This window comes from Bison bison, unplaced genomic scaffold, assembly GCF_000754665.1.
Source record: "Bison bison bison isolate TAMUID 2011002044 unplaced genomic scaffold, Bison_UMD1.0 scf7180017864274, whole genome shotgun sequence".
NCBI classification, from domain to species: domain Eukaryota; kingdom Metazoa; phylum Chordata; class Mammalia; order Artiodactyla; family Bovidae; genus Bison; species Bison bison.
The window spans coordinates 2,264,305-2,285,101 of NW_011494846.1; the positions used below are offsets into that span (position 1 = coordinate 2,264,305).

General features: G+C 47.3%; 1 protein-coding gene across 1 annotated transcript in view; it reads left to right on the forward strand.

Moving 5' to 3' along the window:
• Window positions 1–20,797, forward strand: part of JARID2 (jumonji, AT rich interactive domain 2) — a 231,696-nt gene that overhangs the window by 158,779 nt on the left and 52,120 nt on the right. The window contains exon 4 of the mRNA XM_010848827.1: window positions 15,531–15,700. Coding sequence (XP_010847129.1) covers window positions 15,531–15,700 — 170 coding nt within the window. The remainder of the gene's footprint in view (window positions 1–15,530; window positions 15,701–20,797) is intronic.

Consider the following 20,797-nt stretch of genomic DNA (forward strand, 5'->3'; position numbering starts at 1 on the left):
ACACACAAAATCGCCAATCTACTCTTGTTTCTCTGAGTTTGGTTTTTTAGATTCCATATGTAAGGATCACACAGTGTTTCTCTTTCTCTGTCTGATTTAGTGTGATACCCTGGGCCACCATCCGTGTTGTCCCAAATGGCAGAGCTTCCTTTTTTATGGCTGAATAATATTCCCGCATACTGGTAGCACATGTGTTCTTTGTCCATTCGTCCTGTAAGTAATGCTGCGGTGATTATGGAGTCGCAGGCATCTCTTTGAGATGGTGACTTCATTTCCTTTGGATAAGTACCCACAAGTGGAAGTGCTGGATCACCTAGTAGTTCTGTTACTTTTTTGAGGAACCTCCATGTTGTTTTGCAAAGTTATGGTGAAGATGGCTCAGTCGTGTCCGACTTTTTGCGACCCCATGGACTGTAGCCTACCAGGCCCCTCTGTCCATGGAATTTTCCAGGCAATAGTACTGGAGTGGATTGCCATTTCCTTCTCCAGGGAACTTCCCAACCGGGTCTCCCACATTGTAGACAGATGCTTAACCATCTGAGCCACTAGGGAAATCTTTGCAGTTAGGTGCACCTATTCACTCTCCCAGTGACAGTGTGTGAGGGATCTCTTTTCTCCCCAACCTTGCCACAAAGTGTCTTTCTCAGGACGTTTTTGCCTGTCAAGTATTTGTACTTTGTTTTCACAGTCACTTAAAATGAGTTAGGTTCCTGGAAGGATGAGTCTGGAGGGCTGTCCTGCTCTGAGAGTCATCACCTGCTGTGTCTGTTTCCTTCTGTAAGTTCCACAAAGGTCTGCCTTCAGGCTTTGGGACTGTTCAGTTCACTTCAGTCGCTCAGTTGTGTCTGACTCTTTGCGACCCCATGGACTGCAGCACAGCAGGCCTCCTTGTCCATTACCAACTCCCGGAGCGTACTCAAACTCATCTCCATTGAGTTGATGATGCCATCCAACTATCTCATCCTTTGTCATTCCCTTCTCCCGCCCTCAGTCTTTCCCAGTATCAGGGTCTTTTCCAGTGAGTCCTCAGATCAGGTAGCCAAAGTATTGGAGTTTCAGCATCTTCATTCAGTCTTCATTCAGTCTTTCCAATGAACATTAGGGACTGATTTCCTTTAGGATGGACTGGTTGGATTTCTTTGCAGTCCAAGTGTCTCTCAAGAGTCTTCTCCAACACCACAATTCAAAAGCATCAATTCTCTAGCACTCAGCTTTCTTAATGGTTCAGCTCTCACATCCATACATGACTACTGGAAAAACCATAGCTCTGACTAGATGGATCTTTGTTGGCAAAGTAATGTCTCTGCTTTTTAATATGCTATCTAGGTTGGTCATAACTTTGCTTCCAAGGATCAAGTGTCTTTTAATTTCATGGCTGCAGTCACCATTTGCAGTGGTTTTGGCGCCCCAAAACATAAAGTGTCACCTTTTCCCTATCTGTTTGGGGCTGTGGGGGCTCTAAAGGGCCCCCACTCAGCTCTTGGGCCCATGGGAGCCTGGCTGCTCCCCACACCTCTGCTGTCTAACCTGCTGGTTTTATTGTTTCATTGTGGAGCTAATCAGCCCAGAAGCCCAGGGGTGTGAGGTTGTCTTTGTAGTTGTTAGCTTTGAGCAGGGAGGTCAGGAAGGAATAAACTGTACCTTTCTTCCTGGAAGGCTGTCTTCTGGTGAGCGGTTGGTTCCCAGGTCTGTTTCTGCCCCAGAGGGGAGTGACTGTGGGGCCGGCTGCCCGGTGTGGCCTAGGCCCTGTCCTGTTGCCCTGCTCCATAGGCCTACTCTTCAGAGTCAGACGTGGGAGGCAAGGCGTTGCCAGTTCCCTGCAAATCTGGAACATGGGGGTCTGACTTACCTGGTGGCATCAACAGCTCCAACAGTGCATTCTGTTTCTACCTGTAGAACTAATTCATGTAACAGTTTCTGTGCTTAAACTTGTGTAACATAAAAAAAGAAAACAGTAATTTGTGAGGGGAATCCCTGTGGAAAGACCCTGATGCTGGGAAATATAGAAGGCAGTAGGAGAAGGGGGTGACAGAGGATGAAATGGTTGGATGGCATCACCAACCCAGTGGATGTGAGTTTGAGCAAATTCTGGGAGATGGTGAAGAACAGGGAAGCCTGGCTTGCTGCAGTCCATGGGGTCATAGAGAGTCTGTGTGACTGAGTGAACAGCAACAACCTCTGTGAAGTTAGATTGCTGTACTCTGCATCTCAGATGAAGTAATCCATTTCAGAAAGCACTGGATAAAATTTGGGATATTTGGAATTGTGTGAAATAGGAGACAAAGATAAACCTGGGGAGGAACACAGATGAGGGACTAAACTGGGGAAGTGAATTGACCATCTTTCTGCAACCCGGTGGGTTCCCAGGGTCAGCTGCTGGCCGTCTTTGTGAGGTTGTTATCACTGGTCTCTGAGGGTATTTTGGAGTGGGAGGGGAGAGGCTGGAAATGTTCTCCTACAGGCTCATTTACAGATTGGTGGAGGCGGGGCCTTGCAGCCCTTCCCAGGGCTGATGGATGGCTGGGAGGGTGGTGGTTGGCATTGTATTGACGCAGTGGAAGACCGATGGCTCTTTGATCAAAGAGCATGTTTAGGCTGGTGGAACTGGAGAGACTCCTTCTGAAGTGATTAGCTCTGTACCCCCCGGCCCCCACGGCCTGCCACCCGCATCTTTATGAACAGGATTCAGGTCCGTCCAGCTCACATCCCTGGCATTTTGCTAAAGCCAGCTATGGGGGTTGAGGGGGAGGTGCTTGCACTTTAGTAGCTTCTGTTTCTTTGAGTTAATCTGGTTGCAGAGACGGGAAGGATGTCGTTGGTTTCCATGATGCCTCAGCACATCACGGGTTCTGACCATTTGGGAAAATGTGACAGTTTTTCTCTTCTCTACCCCCTCCTTCCTGTCATCCCCACAGCACCCTCCCTTAAACTGCGCCTAAAGTGTGCTCAGTCGTTCAGTTGTGTTCAACTCTTTGCAACCCCATGGAACTGTAGCCTGCCAGGCTCCTCTGTCCATGGGATTCTCCAGGCAAGAATACTGGAGTGGGTTGCTGTGCCCTTCTCCGGTGGATCTTCCGAACCCCAGGATCGAACTTGCGTCTCCTGCATTGGCAGGCGGGTTCTTCCACTGAGTCACCAAGGATGTCCGTAAACTGAGTCTTGGGGATTCTCTTTCTCTCCAGAGGTGGCTCCACCTGTGGTGATAATGTAGCACAGTGAAAAGCAGCAGAAAGGAAGTTCCCTTGGCTGAGTGTTTCATCAGTCAGTTGAAGAGGCTTATTCGTCTCCTGGCTGCGCAGTGGAATGGGAGAGAACACAGGAAAACAGCACATCCACTAATGGGAAGCATCACAAACGCTGATTATTCCTGGTGTGGGAGGACCCGCGGAAGCTAGGTTTGAGTTGGGGGTTAAAAAAGACAATCTCAGGGGTTAGTCAGTTTTTCAACTTGTAGCTCATAAATGTTGTTGACAGTTCCTTTTATTTTTCTATTGGCGGTTTCTGCTTTCTGTTAAATTATCTCTACTCAAGCATAACCCCCACCCTCAATTTTCACAATTTATTAGGGTCATGTAGAAACTTTGGGTTGACTCCATTTCTTCCCCTCCTCTCTCTACTTTCTGTTCACTACCCTTCTCTTTTGTAGCACCACGTGGAGAAAATGAGTGGAACCTGCCCTCATGGAGGCCTTGTGACAGCGCCTGGGACAGCAAGCAGGCGTACCTGTGGCCTTCCTTGGAGGAGAGGAGCCGCATTGCAGGCAGCTGCCCTGTGGCTTCATTGTTTCCTGTTTACGGACGGGAAAATGGGCTCGAGCAGGAAGGATTAATGAAGGGCTTAATTAAACTGGAAGTCTCTCAGTCCTTTGGAGTTGATGAAGTGATGATGCACACAGTTTGGGGGTTTATTTTGAATCCTGCCTAAGGGGTTGGACTTTCCTCTGGTTGTTTCCTGGAGCTCAGTGGGAATCAGAATTTGTCAGGGTATTTGAATGTCCCAGATGGAAAGGGGATAACTAGTCATCTACAGCACCCAGTGAAGGGAAGGGCTTGTTTGGATTTCTGCGTACCCCCAATCTCGCCTCTTGGGGTTTCTGCTGCTGGCTTTGCTCAAATCCTTTGAAGGCCCTTTGAGCTGCTTTTACAGCATCTCAGCAAATACAAGTTTAACATCTTAGGAAAGGCATGATTAGTCATTCATATTATTAGCAGCAGGTTGAGTTTGTTAAATGGATGTAAGATGACGTACTTGATGACAAGGCTCCTGTGAGTCAGACTGACTTTTCCCCTCTTGGAGAAGTTTTGTGATGGAAGTGCGATCTAGTCAGAAGACATTGTCATTAGACTCCTGTGAGGGTACGTGTGAGCCACACACGTTTATGGTGGGCCTGTGTGTTGTGCAGACGTTGGAGTGCTTGTCATCTGCTGCCACCCACAGACGTAACCCTTACCACCTAGCGCCCCCTGACTTCAGGTGTAGAGCCAGTGGGCTTCTATCCTGCAGAGTCGGTCTGGGACTCCCAGGTGGCTGGCAAGGAAGAACTGAGGTCGACTTTTATTCTGGAAAGGAGCGTCTTAGGCCCCCCACCCCCACCCCACACACACATACCCAGGGTGGGTGTTAAGAGTGTGGATGAGAGAGGCTTGTGTCTGGGTTGGAAGGTGTGAGTCGGCCTCCATTCGCCCGGCCTGTCTGGCTTGAGAGGTCACTCGTCTGATCTGATTTGCAATACCATTTGGAAATGCTGCTTCCTGACCTGCTGTGGTTACCTTGTGCGGCCCTATACGTTGGTAGAAATTCAGCGTTTGTTCAGGGTGTTCTAAGCCTTGTTAGAAGGGAAAGTGAGTTCTGTGCCATGGCTCCCTCTTGGCTCCTTTGAGTTGATAAAGTTTCCTGGGCTGTTGTTTAGGCTTCTGTTGCACTGTCGCGTCTGTGTGTCTCTCAGACTCTGAGCCTGGGCCGAGTGTGCGATGCTGTCAACTCCTGTTTCTCATCTGGAGAACACACCGGAACTCCAGGGTCACCAAGCACCAGCCCCGGAGCCGGGGGTGGGGAGGATAATGGCTCTTACATTCACTAGTGGCTAACAGATTCTTTCATTATGGTTGTGTTTTCCATGTTTAGGCTGCTGTCATAAATCCAGGACTTCTCTTACAGACATTCAGAAAGTGTGTGGGTTATAGTGCGTCGCTTCATCACAGAACAAACTTTCCTCGGCACTCTGGGTGGGGAAAGCATAAGTAACACCCATATTTGCAAAATTGCATGTGATTATGTTTCAGCCTGCTGAATAAATTTCTGTCAGAACCCCAGAATGAAGCCTGTGAGAACCATGATCCATTACTTTAGTTTTGCCTTTTCTTACTTTTACGAGTGGTAAAAATCACTTTTAGAGGAGGGAACGTATTTCAGAAAACAGTCCCCTGGACTTCAGCCCTAGGTCTTCAGTATATAAAATGCTGGATTGTGAGTCGCTATGTATTTTCTATATACAAGCAAGGAGCTTGACTTGTAATTGAGTTGTTGGGTGAAAGGGTATTGCTAACATTGTTCTTTACTTTCTATAAACAGTGGCTGGTTTTTTAGCCTGCTGTTAGATTTTAGTGCAGGTACTAAATGTTGGTTAATGCCAGGCTTGTCATAAATCTGCGAAAGTCCGAATTTCCTTTTCAGAATTGAGCCCAGACCTGGTGTCTGAAGACTCTCTACTGCCATCTATTGGTGCGTGTGATTGCTGCATGGGATTTCCAGCGGGCGGGGAAGTTGTCCAGAATCCGTTTTCTATTTGCCATCCTTTAAATAAAGCAGATCCCTGTCCAAGGGGCAGAGGATGTGTGAAGCTGAAGGAAGCCTACTCCGTGCCCTCAGGGACTAGTGAGAGCTCTGAGCACTGCTTCTGTGCTCTGGTTTATTATGTGCTGATGGAGTTTTTAGTCCCACCCCCTTTTCAGCTCCATGGAGAATCTTTCTTGTGGGAGGTTTCCTCGGGATTGACTTTTCAGTCACACTGCTAGGAATCCACTGGATTCTGTTGTTTAGTGAATGAACTGTGTAGCATTGCAGGATGAATTTCTGAGGGTATTTTTGCTTTCTCCTTCAAAGAAGAAGTAAAACACGATTCCTGCCTAATAGTCATTCAGCCTCCCCGCCCCAGCTGTCGTCTCTGCCGGGACCCAAGGAGTGTTCTGGTAGTTTGCAGCTGGGTATTGAGTAACCTAAAATTGAGAAACTGTTGGGGTTTTTTTTTTTGTTAAAAGCAGTTGGCAGTCCCACCTCGAAAGAGCATAGAAAGGCAGATCTGCGTTTCAGTTGGCTCTTTGAGGCTTTTACAACTGACCATCCTTCAGATAATGCGTTTGCACCCTGTAACTATAATACAGTAGTATGTTAGGAATTTCTTTGGCCAGATCCTGGCTGGATTAAGACTTTTAACATCCTTGTGTTGGTCTTCTGACTAGTGTTTATCCTTTTCTTACTTTTGCTGTAAAGATACAGTTTTTGCTCAAGACTGCCCTGAACGGGACAGACTGTGGAGAAGAACATTTGCAGCGCCTGCATCCTGGTTAGGAGTTAGGTCCCTGAGAAGGCGAGGGTTACGCCGCCTGAGGGTGGTGAAACCCGCGGCTTTCCATTGGTGGTAAAGTGTAACACGTGTGACATTTGTGACTGACAGAACAAAAGGGCTTCGTTGCCGCTTTAATTGTTGATTAATGTTGATCCCTCTCAAATTTGACATGGTTGCTTTCGAGAGCACAAAAGAAGTCAGTGTCAAATATTTTCTTGATCGTGACAGAGTCAGAATTTCCAGGCAGCCTTGGTTCTTTGACATTTGAGGATGCCGCATCAGACTTTAAAAAAAACCCCAAACCCGTAATTGCATCATTTTATTAATGGGATCAGTTGCAGGCCCGCATATTACTTTTCATACCATCTGTGTGGGCTCCCAGCCTGAGATTCATGTGCCCAAGTAATGTTTTGCTTAGGAAGATGCTGTATCTTGTAATTATTTATTCTCCTTTCCCTCCTCTGACCCTTTCCCCCTGAACTAAAGAGAACGGAGGCTCACTTTTCTTGCTGATGCCTGCTTTTTGAGAGGGTGCAGTGTTTGTGAGCATCTGGAGTGTGCTCCTAGATGGCAGTGGTTTGGGTTTGCAGTGCATGCCTTCTCCTTGATCTGGCCTTTGGGGTAGAGGTGATGAATATACTCATGAGTAGTTAGGTTAGCCTTCCTGAAGGTGTCTCAGGCTTCTGAAGGAAGTTCCTGAATGAGTGATTTACTCCTAATTGGGAGGACTGGGTCTTAGGAAAGCAGAGTGTAGATAGTATTGTTGTTACTAGTTTAAAGGAACTGTGGAGCAACTTTTGGCATTGTGCCATCTTTTTTTTTCCGGGGTGGGGGGATATCTATATTTAAAATTTTATACTGCTTTCTAAAGTGCAAGCCAGTATATATATCTCAAGATCTGAAAGTTACCATGTTTGCTGTTTTGCCTGACAACCTAGTCAGGAAGTAGGTGCTAACAGTCTTTAGCAGCACAGGCATTTTTGGAAATGGAGGTTTGTATTTCCCACTTGGCACAGGCAGAAGATCAGAACTTGTCACCTAGAATTATGAAATCACAGATGCAAGAGGATTTATTACAGGAATTACTATATTCACGTTTTAGAGATGAGGTCAGAGAAGACTGGAGCTAGAAAGACCCTTAGTTGGCTCCTTTTCCTACGAGGTCTGTCCTCCCCCTCCGCTGCCCTGCTTTCCCCAGCAAGGAAATAGAGGCTTCTCTTGCCCAAGGTCATAAGTTGACCTGAACCAAAGCAGCCCAGGTTTTCTGATACCAAGGTTCTTTCTCTTGGACCACTTTGACCAAGCAGACCTTTTAAAGATTCATCTCGAAGGAGGTTCAACCAAAAACAAGTTTCTTTAGGTAAATCAGGTTCATAGCAAATTTTTACTCTAAATAGCTGCTTGTGTAATTTAATTAAGACAAGTGCTGCAAATATTTAACATCCTGTGGTTTTTAGTGTAAACAAACGATTTCATCTGTTTCTGTGTGAAGCAGGACCCCTGAACCAGTATAACACGATCTTCAGAAGTACCAGAAAGCAGGCATTCCAGGTAGCAAACCTTCTCTGGGAGCCGCCAACCTCCCTTTCTCCCTTTTCTGTAGCTGAGACAGAGCACACCCGTGAGACAAACCCCCGTTGTAAGTGTGGGGCGGGGGGTGTGAGCGCAGAGGGGCGGAGCCGGGGCTTTTTGTCTCTGATTTTTTTCTGACGTGGTCTGTGCTAGCCTCTGGGTTCACTTGAGGATGTGTTTATTTTCTCTTTACTATACAGGATGTTTACAGCCATCCTGTGTGGTGTGCCCACAACTGCACTCGCATTTGAATTTGGTGGGCAGCCTGCCCTGGGCAAGGGGATATCCCCTGCCCGACCCCCCACAGTCTCCACCACACATACACACTCAGCCAGACACACCCACCCTTGTTTCTTTGACTGGCTGCCAGGTCTGTAGTGTGTGTGTGTGTTTGTGTGTGTCTGGGGGTAGGATAGAGTGGGTACTTATTTTGGGGATAGAAACACGGGAATTTTTTTTTTTTTTTTTGAATAGGCCTTTCAGCAAGTTGGCAAGGCGTCAGGACCAGCTCCCACACTGCCACAAAGAGCCTGGCTATGCTGGTCACTCCGCATTTGCCAGACATAGCACGGCGTCTTTTTTGAATGAACACACAGCCTCTCCTCCCACCCAGGCCTGGCTCTTTGTTTAGAATTGGGATGTAATCTAAATAATTGGATTTACCAGCTTACATTTTTAATATTGGAAAATTAAGTTAATACGACAGTCTTTGGCATACACGGCCCTCCGTGAGGGCCGGCTGGGCATTGCTCTAGACCTAGTCCCCTCTGCTCTCTGCCTTGTCCAGCTGAGTTGTGCACATACCCGCATCCTCCTTGGGTTTGTAAACCATCAGAAATCCTGGACAGAAATGGAATTTAATTAACCTAGAAATTGCTGTTGTGCCATATTTAGGGCTGCCCTGGAGATTGAGTGCAGATAGCAGTAAGCTGGTTAACTCTGTGCTGCGGATAACCCCAGAGGAGACTTGGAGACGATGCGTCCCCGTTCCTTCCCCCACCCCCTTCCCCGGGGCCACTGATGGCAGGCTGCCCTGGAGGCTTCTCAGTGCAGGATTTGGGAGGGGGCAGAAGGAGACACCGGCAGAGTGTTACAAAACAAGACAGTGTTTGGCATAGGACTTTGTCAGCTACCAGTGGGTTTTCTTTATAAGCTTTGCCTTGCAATTTATTTGTGAACTTTGAAAATAATGATAGTGACTATTTTGGTCTGCTGCTTTGTTCCCATAAAGGTCCTATACTTTTTTTCACCTAAATATGAAATCTATTTGTTGATTTATTTGGGTCAAATTTTAAGTGACCAAGCAAAACATTCTTTGGGCTGTTGACCCCCATGCCAACAATCCCACATCAGAGAAGGGTTCTTCTGTGTCTCTTGGGGCATGGAAGAGAAAAGGGAAAGAAGATGGACCCTCTGCTCCCTCCCGCAGCTCGTCAAAAAGTACGAACAGCCTGTGGTGAGTGGCGGTCCCGTGTGCGGGGGTGTGTGGCAGGACCTTCCACCTGGGCCAGCAGACTGTGACCTGAGGCCAGGTGTGCTGTGTGCGGATGTGTGGAGTGCAGTGGCTCGCCTTGGGTGGAACGGTCCCTCGTAACGCAGGTACAAGTTGACAGGCAGGACCTGATCTTCATCGGCTTTCGTAGACGATGCTCCTGATGGGCAAGTTGCTGCGTAAGTTCTTAGTAAGCAGTGGCGTTGTTTGTGATCCAAATTATGACTGCATCAGCAGATCCTTATGAAACTGGAATAACGAGACTCCATTCTGGTGGACTTCGGTGGCTTCACTGATAGCTTAGTTGGTGAAGAATCCGCCTGCAGTGTGGGAGACCTGGGTTCGATCCCTGGGTTGGGAAGATCCTCTGGAGAAGGGAAAGGTTACTCACTCCAGTATTCTGACCTGGACAATTCCATGGACTTTATAGTCCATGGAGTCACAAAGAGTCGGACACGACTGAGCGACTTTCACTTTGGTAGCTGTATCCTGGGATGGCCAATAACTTTACTGGGGGCAGCACCACAGGCGTCTCCTGTAGCTCTTGGGTTTGTTTCACATCCGTCCGGCTATCTCCCCGCCCTTCCGGACTGCCCTGCAGTCTGACGCTCTGATCAGAAATGAGTGTAATTCCTGGAGAATGAGTGATGAGTTGAGCCGAGCGGTGTTCCTAACCCCTCCCTCTCAGCACCTTCGGAAACTTGCCCTCAACGCACAGCATCCCATACGTGCAGAAAAGGCCATAAGGGGGCGACTGTAGGCAAGCCTGCTCTGTGGGCCCTCGAAGGGCAGAGGGCCGAGCGATTGGTCCTGAGGGACATGACACTCGAGAGTGGCTCAGTCTCTCCGAGGAGGTGACTTTTGAACAGAGACGTGGGAAACGTGACTTGGTAAAACGCAGCACACGGGAATGTTCCCCTCGCTGGATTATGGGAAGAAGCCAGCCCTGGTGAGATAAAAGGGAAGAACATTCCAGCTGGAGGAAGCAGGGGCCCCTGGGAACCTGGGAGGTTTATTTCTGCATGGAGCTATACTCTGGGGGATCAGATCAGTAAAGCGACTTTCACTTCAACACATTTTCCCTCCTCCCTTTTGGGGCATGTTTGTTTAAATGGGATTCTTAGCAGCAGGGCTGAACTTTGTCATGACTGGGTTGCCATGGGGGCTCCTATACCCAGGAGCTTCTAGAGAAGGGACACCCCAGATGGCCTTAAGCTCGACAGGGGTTCAGATAGCAAGCTCTGTGTTTTCTGAGCTTGCTGTCCGAATTGTTTAGTCCTTTATTTCACTTACCCACATTTATGCCATGAAGATGAGGAACAGCGATGATTTGATCCAAAACCACTTCTGTACCCTCACCCTCACTGCCCGTCAACTCTGGATTTTAACACACTGTAAATAAAAGATTACCCTCAACATGTTTATCCGTATATGCATGTATCTACACGTTTCTTCCTCAGTTGCTTTGGCTTGCTGGCAGGTTTGGTTTAGTTGGTTTCATTGACCTTCCTGGCACGGAGGAGTTTTCTGTAAGGAAAATTCCTTCCTTGATGAGTTAATAAAATATCAACACAGAAGTGAGTCTTGCTCCACTTGACATGCCTGTGGTTTGTGTGGGGGACAGACGCCCTCCGTATTTTCTGCGTTCTGGCTCTTCGTGCGTTATCAGTGGGCAGTAAAGACCATCCTGGCTAAACTTCAGCCTGAAAGCCTCTGGAGGTCCCATATTCTGCTGTTTTCTTCCCTGGGGCCCCAGGAACCCTGTTCTGTCTCCAGTCCCACCCTCTGGATAGCTCTGTACTCCCTTAGTTCAACCTATAATTATTTTTTTCTTTTTTGGGGGGGGGCTGCACTGGTCTTCGCTGCTGTGTGCAGGCTTTCTCTAGTTGCGATGAGCAGGGGCTACTCTTTAGTCGCGGTGCATAAACTTCTCATGGCTTCTCCTGTTGTGGAGCATGGGCTCTAGGCATGGGGACCTCAGTAGTTGCGGTGCTTTGGCTCAGTAGTTGTAGCTCTTGGGCTCGAGAGTACAGGCTCAGCTGTGGCCCACGGGTTTAGCTGCTCCATAGCATGTGGAATCTTCCCAGACCAGGGATCGGACCCGTGTCCCCTGCACTGGCAGGACTCTCAACCACTGGGCCAGCAGGGACGGCCCAGCCTAAATTTTCATTTTAATGTGTTTTCACCTTAGTAATGAAATGGAAGGTGTTCTCGGTCAAAATGTCCCCTGGTGGAGGGGTGAGTGGGTGCCACCTCGTGATCATGCCCAGCCGCTGAGTACCGGCCCTGCTGGAGCCCCACTGCCCTTGGTGGGGGTCTCATCCTGCCTGCCCTCTCCTGCACCCCAGCCTCCTCCTTTGCACAACACCTCCGGAGGCAGATAATGTCATTCTTTAGCACATCTGGACCTCCGCAGCCCACTTTCTGTGCTGATTTTAGTAACATCCACTCATTTCCTTGTATCAGACATTCTGGAATGAATCACCTATCCTGCAAACGTGGCCACGTGGCTAAGAGTGCTTCCTCCTTGGTTGTCTTCTGAGTCGTGTCATTCAAACTCTCCTGTCCCGTGGAGCCCACAAAGCCAAGTCACACCTTTGTTAATCCCCCGGGACTCTGCACAAAGCCAGACCACAGCCCTGCCCTTCTGGGAAGCATGGATTCTTCTGGCCTCTTTAAACAAGACCTTGGTTTGTCTTGTTCTCCAGTTCCTGCTTTCATCTGGGTCTCACAAATGCTTAATCACTTGGGAGCTTGGCTTATTCCTCTGAGGGGTAATTTATTTTACTGCCGCTTTTTAATCTCTCATGCCCTTATTTTTCATAGCCTCCCTGAGAAAGTCATCAGGCAAAAAGTGCTTTTTATTTGAACAGCGGTCGGCGCATTTATCTTTGAGGTTCTGAAATTGTAGAATGTTCTGCTGTGTCCCGCTCTGTCATCTCTGTTTGCGTGTTTGTTTTTCATTCAGGCTGGGCCAGCGTCTCATAATAATGTCTGGTATTTGTCGTTGGTGACTTTGGAAAAAGCAATAAACACTGAACGTCCTGTTCACGTGCAGGCGGTATTTCTGTAAAGCCCCCTTAATCCGCCAAGTGTGAGCTGTGTCCATTTAAATGAAGATGTACACATCATAAAATGGCCAATTAAAACCCCTTTCAGCAGGAAAGCATGACGGGGGTTTTCTTTCACATGGTGGGAAGGTTGGCAGAGAGGAGGAGCTTGTCGGAAGAGGAGGTGTGGTTGTCTTGGGCTCAGTCCTTCCCGGGGATGCCAGGACCTGGAGAGGGTGTGGCTTGCTGGACCACTGTCTGGTTTCCTATATCCTCTCCTTTCTCCAGAGTGACGCTGCTGAAGGCACAGGCTGTGTGCTGCCTGCTGCCAGGGAGTTGAATGTAGCAACTGAGTGAGCGGCGAGCACATTCAAGTGGTTGAACAGAGTGATGTCTGTCGAATAAATTTGAGCTTGTAGTTTATGTCTTTCATTTTTCCTCTATAGTAACTATCTTATAAAAATATCCATTTGTAAAAGACAGAAGGTCTAAAGTGAGGGAGAACCAAATGCAAATCGGATCCTCATCTCAGTTTGAGAAACACAGCTCTTCTCTGATTTTGAAGTGAACTCTAGACATAGTATCATTTTATTTATAAATACTGATATTTCCTTTTGTGTTTCTAAAAGACAGGGTTTCCCCATTTCTGCATAACTACAACAGTATACTGGGAACAACCCCACCCCCCCAACAGGCCCTTTATTCTGTCACATGTCCAATAAATGTATTCCCCACCCCCAACCTCCACTCTCAAAGAAACAGCTCTTAAGTCTCTGAATCAGTCACCCCTTGCCCCTATCTGATCCTTCTGGAAGGGCAGTCCCTTGGCTTGGTGACTTTCCCAGAACTCACTCCTGTTCACTCACCTTCTGGAGAGTCTGCTGCCCCCAAAATTTTCTTCTTTGTTCCCCATCACACAGGAGGAACAGGGGCATTGTTTTATTCCCTCAACAGTTTATAATGTTTGGAATTTCTGTTAAAGGCATTTAGCTTTTCATGAATACTGTGTTCTAATACTGTGTTCTGTAGCTGTTTCCCTCTGGTTATTCCTAGATTCTGAAGTGCTTTTGGTTAGCTGTGATGTTAGTAGATTTTAAAGGCAGAGGCTTGTTGCCCAGTTAGTAAGCAGCGGTCCTATCTTCCTTTTGATCAAATGTCACTTCGTGTTGGGAAGATGACCTATTCAGGGGTGTTTTTAGTGTGTTGTAAGAGAGGCAAGGGTTGATTCTGGGCGGGACAGGGGAGGTTAAGTTTAAAGGACATAATTTTTACATAGCAGAAAATGTGTGTGTATGTGGCTTTGTTGAATACTAGAGTGCTAACTTAAAATATTAGGGCATTTTGCACATCAACAGTTGAAGATACTCTGCTTACTATTTTATATAAGTCCAGCAATTGTAAGTTGTGTGTGCTTTACAATTATAAACACATGTTGTAGTCAGAGCAGCCTTGAGTTGGGGTGGCTTTATCAGTCCCGCACAGTGAGTGATTCCAGTTTGGGATTTGAGCAGATTTCCTTAAAGCCCAGTGCCATGGGCTGCTTTGGGTTCTTGTTGTTTTCCCCTGCTCTCAAAGACTATTTCTTGAGCATCTTTATGAGTAGGGCCAGAGGGGTGGTTTAAAGCAGGACACATACAGGTTCACACCGTCGAAGGTGCTTACTTTCCATTAAGCGTTGAGATCTTGAAAATTCAAGGAAAAGCTAATAGGCAATTTATGATAAAGGTCAAACCAGTTATACAGAGGGTAAAAGTACTCAGGTAGAGAAAGGAAAATTAACTTTAGGGAAGAAGTAAAGAAACCTTTGCAAGGTTCACTAGGATTCAAATTAATAGATTGTCTGGCATGTAAGGGGCTAACAGTGGCGCTAATTATCAGAGAACCCACCTGTCACTGCAAGAGAATAAGAGGTGTGGGTTCAGTCCCCTGGAGGAGGGCATGGCAACGCACTCCAGTATTCTTGCCTGGAGAATCCCATGGACTGAGGAGCCTAGTGGGCTACAGTCCATAGGATCACAAAGAATCAGACATGACTGAAGCGACTTAGCAACACACATGCATGCTGACTCATAAACTTGTGTAAACGAACAAGGTCGAAGCTATGATTTGTAGACACCAAGTTGATGAATTAGGGAGTTGATGTCTATGTAGGATGGTAATAGGGAAGAGGCCTGAAGGTAGGTCAAAGCCAGTGTTTTGAATCCTTCAGGATTTTAGGGTTTCTGTGCAGGCAGAAGGCAACCCATGATTTGGCCATGAATGATGGGTTTTGAATAGAATAGGAAAGTAGATCCGCCTGCATGTAATTAAAGCATATATAGGGAATTTATGTGGCTGGATTGGAGTCACAAGAGCCTAGAGGTTGGGGTGTAAGACCAGGTCAGTGACAGACCAAGGTGGGCGGAGTGTCCTTATGCAGTATGAAGGGCGTCGTGCATGCGTTTGTGACGGTATCCTGTGAGCTCACACTGCTAAGTACATGTGGCAGGTGGTATACAGAAAGCACCAAAGCCGTTAATCCCATATCATCTAATACGGCTGCTGGTTTTGAAATACCCAGGCACACACGTGGTTTGCACAGGCATGCGCTTGTGTACACACATACACACAGGATCATGGTGTATATTGTCAGTTTAGAAAACACAGCCTTTTAAGCAAATTTATTGCCCTTTAAAGCAGGCTTGTGGTTTATGAGAGTGTGAGAGATATACAGAACCTTAATTAGAAACAAAGAATTTGCTTGAAACAAAGGGTCTTTCTTCCCTTTTGTGTCATGATTTTATTGCTGCACGTAGATCTGTATCTTCTGATCTCTGGTTAATTTCTTTTTAATTTTCTCTTGCTCTTCCAGGCCCAGGCTGCAAGCACAAAGGAAGTTTGCTCAATCCCAGCCGAATAGTCCCAGCACAACTCCAGTCAAGATAGTGGAGCCTTTGCTACCCCCTCCAGCTACTCAGATTTCTGACCTCTCTAAAAGGAAGCCTAAGACAGAAGATTTTCTTACCTTTCTCTGCCTTCGAGGTAAGACTCTGTTGCCAGTTTGAGGGGGGCAGCCTGGTTGAAAAGAAGAAGGGACAAGGCCACCACAAGGCCACCCCTGGGTGTTGGCATTGACTTTGGTCTCTGTGCTGCACACCTGCGATTCCCCAGCCTGGTTGATGTGTGAAATGAGGGGTCCCGCCAAGAAGGTGCTTGAGTCTTCTTCTCTTTTCCTCTGGTTCTTTGTTGTTGTTGTTGTCGTTATTGTATTTATTCATTTGGCTCCACTGGGCCTTACTTGTAGCATATGGGATCTCCTTTCCTGATCAGGGATTGAAGCCAGGCCCCCCGCATTGGGAGTGTGGGGTCTTAGCCACTGGACCACCAGGGAAGTCCCTCCTCTTACTCTTGAATCGCCTTTTTTTGGCTTCTTAGCATGCACTGTCATACTGTATGGGTTCACATTTTTATAATTGATTCTCCCTGACATCCATTGAGTACCTCTGTCACCCCACCATCACACACATGCTTTTGCTAACTCAGCTTTCTGGTTTGTAGTTTTTATTATTATTATTGGTGGGCTGGTTGTGGATGGGTGTGAAGTCCCTTTTCCTTTTGTGTCATGAGGTCTGGGAATAAGCCATGCTATGGTGGGAGGGCTTACTACCCCCCCCCGCCCCACACACACACTACTTGGGGAGAAACAGCAGTAAAACCTTCTAGGTGTAGGTAAGAGTGGAAATACATACAAATGGGACCGATGGACAAGAGAGCACGGTGAGGATGCTGTTTTGTAATGAAGGATGAGTTTGGGTTTACACGGCCTCATTTGGGAACGTGTTTACTCCAGGAACGAAGAGAGGAGAACACAGGATGGGAAAGGAGGTATCTCCATTTCGGGCAAGAGTATCATAGGAGGGAATTCTCTCTTAATCCTGCTGGGGGTGGTCTGTCAGTCTGTCCTTTGATGGTGCTCAGGTTGGTCACTGATTGAGGGGGAGTCTCTCAGGCTTTTCCACTGTAAGTGGACCCTTGGCAGCCTTTGCAACTTACATGTATTTCATTGGGAGACTCTTTGAAACTCTCTATTTCATTTCTTATCAGACTTGATATGCTCATTTTTTGGTATCTGTGTGGACTCGTTTCCTGTTTTGTTTAGAAGGTTGTAATCTGTTACTCTCCTTTATTTTGACGTTTGGTTGTCCCAGATCCCATCAGTGAAGCCCCTGCAAGCTGGCATCTCAGAGGGCCTCAGGCTCATCTCACATATCCCCTCCCTCAGGCCTGCATGGGCCATTTCTCCAAGGAGCCCTGTTTACTTTAAGGGACATCTTCTCTTCTGAAGTTGGGATCTGGGCCTGAGGTGTGCTCACAGCTGTGGGAGGGAAATGCATTGTTTGTGTATGTGGGCTTCCCTGGTGGCTCAGCTGGTGAGGAATCCACCTGCAATGTGGGAGACCCCGGTTCAATTCCTGGGTTGGGAAGATCTGCTGGAGATGGGATAGGCTACCCCCTCCAGTATTCTTGGGCTTCCCTTGTGGCTCAGCTGGTAAAGAATCTACCTGCAGTGTTGGAGACCCCGGTTCAATTCCTGGGGTGGGAAGATCCGCTGGAGATGGGATAGGCTACCCCCTCCAGTATTCTTGGGCTTCCCTTGTGGCTCAGCTAGTAAAGAATCTACCTGCAGTGTGGGAGACCTGGGTTGGGAAGATCCCCTGGAGGAGGGCCTGGCAACCCACTCCAGTATTCTGGCCTGGAGAATCCCCATGGACAGAGGAGCCTGACGGGCTGCAGTCCATGGGGTTGCAAAAAGTTGGACACGACTGAGTGACTAAGTACTCACGCATGTGTGCAAGGGCGTGTGTGTGCACATGTACACACATGCTCATTAAGTATATATATTTGTGTCTCTATACCTGTTAAAATCCGTGAGTGAGCACCATACCTCTGGTTTTAGTTTAGAACCAAAGGGTTCACTCTGGTTTTCTTTTTTCCGTATTAAACTTGGAGAAAGCTGGCTCCTGTTATATCTACAAATTACTTACCCATTTTTTTCCAGAGTGCCCCATGCCCATCTCTGCCGCCACCCTTCCCATGGAGCCCTCCTGATTGCACTTTGCTCCGACCCCATGAGTGTGCTGCCCCATGTGTGAACACGTCTTCACCCTGTTGGGGCTCTCTCAACCCAGACTGGCTTCTCTGGTTGTTCTTCACCCCCACCCCACCCCACCCTCTCACACCCAGTTAGCTTTGGGACTGAATTGTTGGCCAAGGGAAGATAAAGGGCTGAGGTTTTTGTTTGACATTACAGGCCACTGATGGTCCTGGAGACTCTGAGGACATACAGGAGAAGGGTAATCGTCTTCCGGTGTGGACCACTCGGCCCTCACGAAGGGGAGGTGGGGTGGCGGGGCCTCCTGCCAGCATCTCCCTTGGGTTTGACGTGGCTGCTTGTGGACGGAGCCTGGTGATCCTGAGTGTTGAAAGTGGAGATGGAAAGGATGGTGTGAAAACCCAGCAGGAAAGAGGTGCAGGATTGGCTGTGAAGGGGGAAAGGAAGAGGAGAGGCGAGGGTGACGGGCAGGTGGTCAGGCTGCTGTGGGGTGGCGTCATTGGTGATGGAGGAAAACATCACATCTAGAGTCTTTGACATTGACATTGACAAACTCTAGACATAGGAGTATCATGTCTTTGCATATATAAAGTTTACTTCTTTGACTTGTCAGATGGAACAGATGTTTCAGGAAGTGAAACCTAAGACGTTTTTTAAAATAATTTTGGAAAAATGCTCTGAGGCTGGAAAATTATTCCTACATTGATGAGCCAGACAATAAAACAGGTTTTGTTGTTCGTTTTTAGTTGAAACACAGTAAGGTTCTGACGCAGTGTTGTACTCTCTTACTCTTCGTCCTGAACTTTTTAGATTTAAGGTATTTTATTTTAAAAGCCTTAAATTTGTGATGTCAAGTGTGTTTTATCTGATATGGCTTTCCTTAAAACCTCAAACGGTAGGTGATACACTGAGATACATGTTCCTGGAAATGTGATGCGTGTGGTGGTATTAGACAGCGTATTTTAATACAGAACTGTTTGAACCAATTAAAACTTGTATTTTGAAGTATACAAGGGTTAAATAGACGGTGTCTGTTGTAGTGGCACTTTAAAAATTTTATTTCAGTTTTAAATGCAAAATCAAGTGTTAGGAAGATCAGTGGAAAAGAGGGAGAAAAAGGCCAAAAATCAAAAAATCAAAATACCCTTCTCTCCAGTCTCCTGGAGACAAGTGCTGTTTACCACCTCCTCAGTGAAAATACTGCTGAGCTTTCTATGTGTTTATAAGTCCCACACCCCAAATGGAATTGCATTTTATTTTGGCAGTCTGGTTTCCTGTTTCAGTATCACATAAATACCCATTCCATCGTGTGGGTGTCCCATCATTTATCTGATTCTCGATTTACATGTAGATGTATTTCTCACTTTTAGATATCAACTGCTGGTGACACTTAATCCTCATCAGGAATCTTTACAGACAAAGTTGATGGTTGAGAATTTGATTACCATTTCTTTATACCTGCAGTCTAATTCTGCTACTGCTTCTCTGGCTGAAGTTCCAAGCCAGACAGAGCTTGTCTGGGCCCCAGACTTCATGTTCAGCCTCAAGAACCAAACCGCTCCATCACCCTTGGGTGGAAGCAAGCACAGATCCAGTAAAGGAAGCAGCCCTGATAAGCTCAGTATTGATAGGAGAGAAAGCCCAGCTGCAAAAATCATGCCGGAACCAGAGACCTGGAAACGATGTTTGTTGCCAAGGATTGCACATCATCCTTTTCTCTGGTCTTCAATTATTATCCAGAACAGCCTCAGTGCTGATTTGAAACATGGAAGAGAATGGATCTTGGGATGGAGAGAAAGCTGGCTCATGGAGTTCTTTAAGTCTCGGTGTTTATTACCCATCAGTGACCCCCAGCAAACCCAAGACCCCCCTTCTCCCCACAACTTCATTGTAAACTGGGGTGAGGAAAAAACTGTGCCATTAATAATTCTGAGAAGTGTGTGTACATGTCAACACAGCAGCCAGTTGTTCAGAGATAAGCTTTAGAGATTAAAAAAAAAATCTGTCTAAAGGCAGGTAGGGACCTTTCGAAAAGCTGAGTTTGGTAGGACTCTCTTTCTTACTGCTTAACGTGGTGACCTGAAACTTCCAAAGGATAAACAAGCGTGATGGTGCAAGCAGCCGATGTGCTTGCTTGCTGTGTCTTTATCTTTAAATGGCTGCTTTGGAGAGGGTCTGCATGGGTCCTGCCAGAGGCATAATTAGTCTCTTTCTTGGGGTGTAGATCTGCAGAGAAGGGGGGATGTGCTGTCGCTGCGTTTTTTGTCACCCGTTGTTCTTAATGAGCCCCGTCATCTTCTCTTTCTTCTGACTATGACTGTTTGCAGATTTGGAAGACAAGCAGTGGAGCAGTGGCAGGCTAGATGAGTCTCTTATTTATATTTTCCTCTTTGGGGGACAGTGCAAATAAAGGGGATTCCCAAGGAGGATCCCTGAAAATACACACCTACATGCTCGCTTCTTCTGACCCTGGGTGTCACAGGCCAGCCTCACAGGGAGGAGTTAGTAGGGAAGACCCCCACCCCACCCCCCACTGTCAGCCCTGGTGAAGCAATCCTTTCTGTTTGGAGACTACTTGCGTTTTGTTTCCCAGGTCCTAGAGAATCTTCAGCGGTCACTTGTCATTCAATTGCTAATTAACTTGGCCTCTATTGAACTGTTTTCAGTGCCAGAAACTAGAAAACAGAGATCGCAACAGGAGAGTGGCCTGACAGGTGCAGTGCACTGGCCCCGCATGCAGGTGCCAGAGTGGCGTGCTGGGGGAGGGCACAGGTGGAGCCGGAGGGAAGGGCGCCCTGCACAGGCCCTGGTGGGGAGCTGGCTTTACAGACAGAAAAAGGTCTGCAGAAGCCCCTTCCAAGGCTGGGCGGTGACTTCGTGGCTTGGAGAGCTGACCCCTCGTTAAAGCAGGGAGTCTGATGTGTTAGGTGCTGTGGGCCCAGGCTGGATAGTCACCATGGTTCTTTGGCTGAGGGGAAGACCTCACGGGTTTAGACCTTTGTTGAATAAGTTGATCATGGCAGCAT